Here is a 10,046-nt window from a genome sequence, read left to right on the forward strand (position 1 = left end):
TAGGTTGCCATTTATGTATTTTTCTAGTAACATATCCAAATTTGAAACAAATGTGTTAGACTCTGTGGTGTCTTTTATTTTGAACCAAAGGTGATATGTCAGATTAAATAGGAAGTAAAAATGAACTTCAAAGTTTAAAAAATCCTTTCAAGCAGGACCAGTGCGTTGTTGAGAGTTTTGAGCACTGGTGCTCGGGTTGTGCTATTACGCGTCGAGGTAGGTTGAGAAATTAGAGCATGTCTTCTTAATAAACATGACATTCTTTGTTATGGTGTTTGCTGTTGCACAAATTCCCATGATTATGATATATTTAAGATATTTATCTTTTAAAAAATTCATATTTCATTTCTATAAAATAAATTCCAACTGACTTAAAAAGAAAAAACTGGTTAGACAAAATAATATCAGCCCATTATCTTCAGTATGTAGTCGATTAAAGATATATATTATTATCGTAAATTTATGTATTTATGCATTTTTAATTGAAAAAAATTCAAAAAGCGATCTGACAATGCCACGTTGCGAAATTCGAGATTGGCAGATCAACTTTATATGGGGTGAAATTACTAACCTGTGCATCAGCTGTGCAATCTAGATTGTATGCTATGATGCAGCAGGATTTTAGAGATGCAAACATCATTCGTTAATTAGAAAGTATGATCTTCAAACCGATAAAACATTTTAAATTAAGATTCAAAGACTTTCTAAACAATATTTTTCTAATCCCATGATTGGACATTAACAAAGATTTTGATGAGTCACAGACGAAAACTATATGAAAACAATTTTATGATTAACATGAAAGAGATACCGGAAGATACATTGCTAAAAACTACCATTGATCTGTTGAAAGTTATGTAACTAATGATACCATGACAAGACATTTTACTGTTAGATTTAACTTATCGTTCAATTTTTCCAATTTCTATCGTTAAGGGAATAAATGTACACAACTACTAGTTGGATGCTCCCCATATAATAATAACATTCTTTGTTACACTTTAATTTGTAATTTTAAAGTCCGGGTATACTAATCACATATATACAGAGCCTCGTATTCAGCATTTTTAAATGCATCTTTTATTTTATTTTCAATATTCACAAAGCTAAGCACTTTATCAATACTACAGAATATAGAGAAAAATCGTCTTTTATCTCTACTGGAAAGGCAAATAGTCACAGCATGAAAATGTTGAACACATGCATTCAAATTACCAAATAAAACGGAAACTTCGATCGAAGATATAAACATTGATGAATAAATCGGTATTCTACTAAAGTATTTTACTGTGCGTGGCTTCAGGGAATATTTACTGGCGGGAACAATTCTTGGAATAGATTATTGTCTGTAGACCTTTGGCAGCAGGAATATCAGATCAACTTAAAGTATTTTGAATATTTTCATTATACGTAGCGACTGTGAACTTTCATTGATTTTTTAGAGAAGTCGTATCTTCAGAGGGTTAATGACTTATTTGTCTGTGTCTTCGTTTTGAAAGATGTTAACATTTAGTTGATTTGAGTTGGATATTTCTGGACTCCACAGGCAAAAAACTAGCCAATTTTTGGTTAAGTGTGCATTTTATAAGAAACATTAAGATTATCTGCCTCAAAGCAAAACACAACTTAGGACCAGAGTTATTTCAATACCATTGCATTAAACTGTATCGTGACAAATTTGGACAAAAAGAGTTGTAAACATTCGATGAAGTGAGTTACGTCCAAAATCAATAGCAGAAAGGAAAATTCAAAATCTCTTTCACCTGTCGAGGTTTACCCAAGACTTTCGGCTGTAGCCAGCATGCTTACGCATGTAAAACTTTTACATATATACCGTGTGTTCATATTTGTGTTTCTTTTTTGATAAAGGTAAAAGTGTTCTATTGAGGATTTCAGATAGCTTTCCATAGGGTGAAAGGGATTTACGGTTTGAATCGGAGAAACCTTATCTATAAGTCTCTAGCTACATACGGTGCATGGCGATTTGGGGAGGATACATGTAGCATGCCTTCTAGTTTCTGGTTTCATTTCCTTTTCTCAGCAAAAACAAAATAACTTCACAAACAGAATAAAATTTTATCTCTGAAAGGAAAAAGGACAAAAGTTGATGTATTCAAGCATTCTACCGAGGCACAATGGGTAAGAAAACTAAATTTTTCTTTGAAGTTTTCTCTCTTGAAATTTAAAAGTTATTTGAGCAACTGCCTCCCATTAAAAAATCGTAAATTTTGAAAAGGAAACAAAAAGCGGTGAATGTTTTGTATGCTGATGAACTCCTTCGCTGTGCCTGAGAATAATGCACTTCTCGTAACCCGCTCAGAAGTGCCCACTTTGATCTTAGTAAGAGAGTGAGAGATATTTACGATAAACGTGTGATTATACGTCAAATTTGAATTTAAAATTTTGATGCCATTTTTTGTAAATTATACATTGGAAAGTTTAAGTACCAGTTGGGTCACATCTTTTTTTTTTTTAGGTTTCTTTATCATTACCTTTCATTAGATTGCAATGATAATTTCATTTCTTCTTTTTTTTTTCCATGGAGTACGTTTGAATTAATATATGCAGCTGAGAAAGTATGAATGTTAATACCTATTCTGAATTACGATACGTGTATAAAAATATCCTTATTAATGCGGCACATGGGGGAATTGTTATTTAATACATGCAAAAATAATTAACCTTTAACTTATGATTAAGAAAAGTACATGATTCTTTCTCTGCATCAATAAAATTTGCCGCATAATAATTGAATTCTCGACATCATGAAATGGATATCTGTTGACGAAAAAATAAATATCTGAAACGTTGACTTGAGAAATCACTTAAGATCTTCGCATTAAAAACTGTTCAGAGGTTAACTTTGATTCAATAGCAAATTTTTGGTTCAGTTTAAGATTAAGAGGGATATTCTTTTAACAAAAGGAAACGTATGACCAAAATAGACAATGTTGATATAAAAATGACTTTCGTGTGAGCCTACAGCTTAGGAAAAGACAACACTGAACTTTTGTATTTCTTTTCTTGGGTATTTTAAAAAAGAAAACCCAACACACGTTTTTGCAAATAGAATTAAATCTGGTATGAACCTATTTTTGTGGACGTTTGTGACGGATGAAATAAATCCCCATATGGTAAATTGCGGTGTTCTAATCAGATACAATATTAAAATCCAAAAGTAGGCTAAGATTTCTCAAGAAATATACGGAGAGTAAGATAGAAAAATAATATCTGTTCCCTTATTATCTGACACTTATCAATGTCTGAGATGATTGACATTTGTATATGAATTCCTCTATCTGAGAAGGTAATATTCACACATACAAACGCGATTACAGGCATTTAATTGAGATATTGACAGAGAAGAAGCTTCTCTCCTTTGATGATGTTGCAATCCAAATAGAGACTTTTATGCCAATTCTGTCCAAGTTTGAAGAAATTCAGACCATAGTATTTATTGTACTGTGCGTTTTTCATAAATGTTGTGAGCCGAAGACTTCAAAGACTGGGGAATTCAGTCCATTTTGGAATTAATTTATAGTTTTAAGACTGCTTACATGTCAAAATCCCATTTATGAAAAAAATATTTATCACAAAGTAAACAAGTGGAGCCCTGTAATATTTAGGGCTTTTAGTGGATTAAGAAATATACAATGTCGGAAAGTAACTGCTTCCCATTAGAATTAAGTAAAAACCAGACACCGTGTTCTTAATGTAAAATCTTTCAGATGTTAAATCCATTACATTTTTGATACGAGAAATTCTAGATGAATGTATAAATCCAGAATTTATTGAAAGAAGAAATATGCCCATAAAATAATGTAACCCATATGAATCATAAACAAAGCCACAGCTACAAAAATAAACAACAATTTAAAAAAAAATCATAAACAAAGCTGTAACTAGAAAAATAAACAGTAATATGATAAGAATCATAAACATAGCTGTAACTAAAAAATAATCAAATTTGTAAGAAGACTTATATCGGTAAAATAACTTTACTATAATTACTACAAAGTGACAAAGAAAACTGTGACTAAATTACAACATACATGTATACTGTAATACTGTAACTAAAATACCAAACAACATTGTAAGATGACTAGAATCACAGAAATTCTGTTATTAGAATAACAAATATTGTGTTAGGAAGACGAAGATCAGAAACAATATTGTAATTAGAAGAATCACAAACAGTAGTGTTATTGTGTTAGAAGGGAAAAAATGTAAATCATAAAAATTACTGCAGCAAGAAATAAATAATATTCTACATACAGTAGCATTTATGATTCTAGTTACAATACTGTTTTAATTAATTCTAATTTAATATCATTGTTATCTGTATAGTAACAACACTGCTTTGTAGTTTTCATTATTTTTAAAATTACCTATAGGTTATTTTTTTCTTGGTTATTGCTTGTATTTCTAGTTACATTATTGTTTGTGTATCTAGTTATAATATTTATATAATAGTGTTGCATTATGCATGTACTATGCCTAAATAGTAGGCAGGGTTTGACACATGGTGCACGAGCCCGAGTACTATGTGTCAAACCCTGCCTACTATTTAGGCTGTTAATGCAACACTATTGTTATTATTATGCTGACTGTTGTAATTATTTATGCGGCAATCCATTTGACTTTTTCCTGAAAATATCGGTGCTAACACAGCGCACTTACAAGAACTCATTCAAAATCTTCATGCTAAAATTGGTTGCATGCTTACTTATTTTGGTTACTAGTATTTTCTCTAAATAGGTCGGGATAATCCCAAAGCAACTCATCTTTATTTTCTGTTTTGTTAGTAAGACTTCGGCCTATTTGTTTGCAGACGTCGATTCTCATTGATAATTTTCTTTTACATCCTTCAATCAAGCGTCATATAAAAAAGCGTTTTAATGACCCTATGAAATCAGTTCATCTAACGATCTGTATGTAATTAGTTTGAATCTTTGTTGTACACATTAATCTAAGGTTCCTTAGAATAATATAACTGTTTTCAAATAATATAAGTCTATTTTCTCCTTCTTGTGTCAATTGTATAAATTAAGATTATATACATAATAAAATTCTATCAATTGGTTATCGTCTCTGTGGCGTAATCGATAAGGCATCTGACAATCTCATGGTCGTGAGTTCGATCCCCGGCGTGTGCAGTGAAGAATTTTCTTCAATAAATTAAGCCGTGCACTATTTCGGCATAGTATGCTTACGTTATATAAATCCTTAGACCACTATGCGAGAATAGTAGGGTAGGGGTTATATAGAGACAAACTGACAGGAAGCATAATAATATTTGTTATTCTAGTCCAGCTACGGTGTTGTTAGTAGTTCAAGTTACAATAGCGGTTTAAATTTTAGTTTTTAGAGATAATATTCTCTGTGTTTCTAGTCTACCTTAAGTATTATTTGTGTTTCTAGATAAAGTATTGTTTGTAATTCTTATAAAAAGTTCAGTTTTGTATACTCACAGTACTGTAAATATCTTCAATATAAATTTTAATGCCATTAAATACTCAACCCCCTCTCTTTCTTTACATAATATCAATAAGGGGTAAGTAAATATTATTGACCTCTTATTCCCTGTGATCTTTGACCCTGCGGCCTTTATTTCTTGGCAAAGGCTAGATACTAGTATGATGTAATCACTCTCAGCAAACCATATTGATTTACATTCATATGAATATTTAATGTCTATTATCAATAATATTTCGCCTTCGTTTCGTAGAATCTGTTGACGTTAACGTTTATTTTATTTTTCTACACGATCAAGGTCACATTCTTGCTATAAAGCTATCAAAATATATATATATATAGAGAGAGAGAGAGAGAGAGAGAGAGAGAGAGAGAGAGAGAGAGAGAGAGAGAGAGCAATGGTTTAAAATTATTAATCTTACTTAAACTTACATGTATGAGGAACGTAGAAATGTGCATATGGAAAAAAGTAAATAAGCTGATGGAATTAATCATGAGCTGAATTCATTTATATTGCACTCTATTACTTTATTACGTTATTTAGACTATATATAATTTATATAATTTATAATTTATACCTAGAACAGATGGAACTCGAATTAATCGTGTTATGTTTCAAAAATCAATTTATCTTACGCAAATAGTGACATTTATACTGACGGATAGGAACTCCAACGTCAATTTTTGGCTCCCCTTATTAATACAGAGCAAAACTGTGTGGATTGGATCAAGCAATAATTTAAAATTATAGCTGAAATATTTTTTTCGCGTACCTATCCATTGTATGAAAAATAAGTAAATGTTGTTTTGTCTGATAACCTAAATTTGTATAATGGTAAAAATTCACTTTTACTTTACAAGCGTGTCTTATCTTCTGTATAATGGCTCTTCAGAAGAAAAGAATATCCCTTTGGTCTATTGACAATAATGGGCTTAAATATACGAATACCTCATTAGCGTGCAGGTAACAATCATACAAATCTTAACTTTCTTTTGAATTATGAGGTAAAGTTGTCTGATAAGCTTAGGACATATTGTGGAAATCCCATTAGTTGTCGTAATTAACACAATTAATGGTCTGGATTCACGTTTTAGTCTAGTTAATTAACACTGTTATCTTGAAAGTTGTCCGAAAGTTCATCGATTACTATTCAATGCATTTTTATCATTATGTGCTTTACCTATTTTAAATTAACTAGGCAGGCCAAATCTTGACTTTAAAAGAAAAGGCTTCACAATTTTTTCGATCGAATCAGTCCAATAAAATGACGTCACATTATTTTACCAACCGGAGTTACTTAACTTGGGAGTGAGTGGAGTGCTAGTACATGGCGACAATATGTAAGACTTATGTTCTTTAGAGAACATTTGCTTTGGCAATTTCGAACAATACCTCTTATTCAACAGTTTGCCTTTCTTCATAATTCAGCTCTGTAGACTAACGAAATTATGTCATTATTGTATACTCAGCAAAACCACCTTGTGTATAATCTATGTGGACTTTAAAACGCTATTGTAAAAACAAAGACCGAAAACTAATAAACAAAGTTCCCATACACAAAAGGCATATTTACTTTACAAACTATGATTACTTTACCCTTAGACGCTCCCAGCACCTTGAAAGAGAATTATCTGCCCTCTTATGGGTTTTATCACTTCCTAAAATCAAAAGAAAGGGATTCATGGCCTTACATCTGAATAAAAGACAAAAGATACTTCAACTTACAAACAGTTATTAGCAAGAAGGAGAAAAGAAAAATGGAGCCAAGGAAATTTCGTCTTTTTGTTCGAAAAAATGCTTCACCTCATTGTCAATACCTTTGCATATGCATGACACATTGTCTTTAAAACATGTATATTTGCAATTGAAAGTAGTGCCTTGAAATGGCATGGTATCAACTTTGTAAAAAAAAAAAAAATACAATGGAAATCTCTCGATAGATAAATTATTTACCAATCAAACATTAACAACCCATCCCTTCTGGATCCACCCCCTAGTCAATGGGTACATCTAAAGGCGTGCTAAGGAAGCATCTCTAAAACACATTGTGCAACCACAACAATAAAAGCGGTTCTGTGTGCAATTAATGATTTTGAGAAAATGATCCTTAATGCCGTATCAAATTAATATTAATGTGATGCATTTGGATGATAATGATCTAAGCATTCAAACTCTGCGACCAAAAGCAGATCAAATTTCCGAGTGCATCAGGAACACCATTATTTTAGTGTTGTATTATTTATAGATCTTAATCAGAACTGAACAACTTTAGATAAATGCTGTAAATGACTTGTTCTTAATGTCATCCATGCGAAATAGTAGAGCCCATTGTGAAGAAGAAATGTAAAGAAGTCAGGTCGGGCGGAGCCAAATCTATTGACGTTTAATAGAGTCCGTTTTAAAAACTGATTAGTTTAAAACGGAACTTGTATATGTCAGAACAATGGTAGCATAGGTCATTCTACACTTCCCTTATATAATGCATTCCTATCTTTTTCTTTGTTCAAACCTTTAAAATTACTTTAAATAAACAAAATAGATTCAGTTCAAATTAGACTTCGGATCGTGAGTGCATAAGAAGTTCGCTGGATAAGCACTCTTTGATCTTTCTTTTTTAACGATGAATTTATACCTTCATTAATAAATTCATCCATATCGAGACATCAGCAGCGAAAAGTCATTGAAAGGGATTTTCTAGTGCCTGATGGGTTTCCCTTTATAGGCCTGCCTGATCGACGTAGTCTCATCAATAACGTGGCACTCCGCCCTCCGCTGGCTTGTTTACTCTCGCAATGAGTCGTGTGTATGTACCCACGATGTGTAGAAAAAGACAACAGATGTCCTCTGTCACTTTAGTTTAGAAGATTTTTACAAAGAACGAGCATAATATGAGTACTTCTTGTGAATAATTTCCATTGTCTGATATATTTAATGAGCAGAATTTTTTTGTGTTTTGCAGTGATAAAATATATGCGATAAATGATTTCATCGCTGAACGGACATAATACGTGAAGAACTAACACAGCCATATGAATAACAAAAATATGAAAATGCCACAAAAACCTCAAATAACGATTGAGCGATCTACAAGTTTGAGAAATTATGCTTATAGAAGACCAGATGCAAATACTGAGGAATTTGTAAAGTTCATTACGGAACGACAACCGACAAACTTGCGGCTTCAACGAAAAGTGCCACTTCCGGAGATTGGAACATCCGGCCTTCGAGATTCCGGATTTTTAGATAAAAACAGTGACACAAGTGACTACGATGATACACTGCTGGATAACGAGATAGCATCCGTCTACTGTAATAAGTCCAAAAATTCAAGGAAGGATCTCCATGTACAAGAAGTTTTAACCCTAACGAGAGAACAAACTCGGGATAACTTGTTTAACAAATCTTTATCCAACGGACTTGCTGATCATCTAAATGGAAATGTGCTTCTGTTTCGACAAACAACAGACATTCGGAAAAGAGGAGGTTTGAATGTGAATCTTCTCCCCAAAGTAAACCGTCCAGGAAAACAACTTCCTCCAATCGAACAGTTGCATATCCCCGACCGTCCAACAGCTCCCTCCCCGTCCCGTACTCCCCCATTTTCTAATTCAGATGGCAGCTTTATTGAAGAGGAACCAGTAGATTATATAGACTCGTCATAAAAAATGACAAAAATTCGTTTGAAATAATCAAAATCAAGAGAAATACTTTCGTTGATATTTGAAAAACACTAATGTACGAGTTTTTGCTTCATAGTACAACGGGTTGTAATGAATGTGAAAAAAAGTAACAAAAATGTACGTATACCTGTGATAAAAACCGGTTTTTGATTTTAAAGACGTTTTCTAGGTGCTGAACGTTTATAGATATCTGTGATTTATTTTAGTGATATTTTTTTTTGTTTTATAGATTTTTTATGTTATTTTGAATTTCTTTTAGAATATGTTCTTTGCGTTCAAGAAGAAAATTTTGAAGCATACATAATCATAGAATTTCATCCAATTTTTCAACAAATAATTTGAAAGGGTTACTTTCAACTGTTTTAAACAGTAAATGTTATAGACATGTATAGATCAAATTTATATGTTACTATATCGACTTCCAATTTATATTACTTCATTAGAGATATTTCATGAAGACATTTTTTCATGTTTATAAACAATATTCTCAGGGAATTATCATCTTCATCACATAAAAAAGAATTCAGTATGTTTATCTAATAAAATTCTGAAAATCATTCAAGGATTCCGTGCTTGATTTCTCTCAAGTGAAGGCTAAACTGCCCGAATATTTTTGTTATGGAATGGAATTTAATGTATCATATACTGGGGTATGTGGATTTCAAGAGGCCATAATGACCGACATTGAACCTCTCCAATAAACAATGAACCGCATATTAAGTGGTCAGAGTTCCAAGATGTCAGATGCTCCATAATGAAAGATAGGTTTAAGCAAACAAAAACATTGGGACATGTTGACAGACCGTTTCTCGTGACCGATCACAAAGTCTCCAAATTAACTTCCATTATATGTTTGATTGGGACACTTGACATTGCCAGATTTGTTATTG

General features: G+C 32.1%; 1 protein-coding gene across 2 annotated transcripts; it reads left to right on the top strand.

The window, feature by feature from the left end:
* Window positions 1–1,689: 1,689 nt before the first annotated feature.
* Window positions 1,690–9,713, top strand: LOC134283118 (uncharacterized). Of its 2 annotated transcripts, none has more exons than XM_062765568.1 (2): window positions 1,690–2,139; window positions 8,436–9,713. In XM_062765568.1, exon 2 carries the CDS (start codon window positions 8,506–8,508, stop codon window positions 9,136–9,138), a length of 633 nt encoding a protein of 210 aa, XP_062621552.1. In that variant the 5' UTR covers window positions 1,690–2,139; window positions 8,436–8,505; the 3' UTR covers window positions 9,139–9,713. The 2 variants fall into 2 exon arrangements, with proteins under 2 accessions (XP_062621552.1, XP_062621553.1); XM_062765569.1 differs by lacking the exon at window positions 1,690–2,139 and adding an exon at window positions 7,927–8,279.
* Window positions 9,714–10,046: the final 333 nt, after the last annotated feature.

This window comes from Saccostrea cucullata, unplaced genomic scaffold (genome assembly GCF_032062105.1).
Source record: "Saccostrea cucullata isolate Sc308-1 unplaced genomic scaffold, CSIRO_AGI_Scuc_v1 ctg326, whole genome shotgun sequence".
In the NCBI taxonomy this organism is placed as follows: Eukaryota; Metazoa; Mollusca; class Bivalvia; order Ostreida; family Ostreidae; genus Saccostrea; species Saccostrea cuccullata.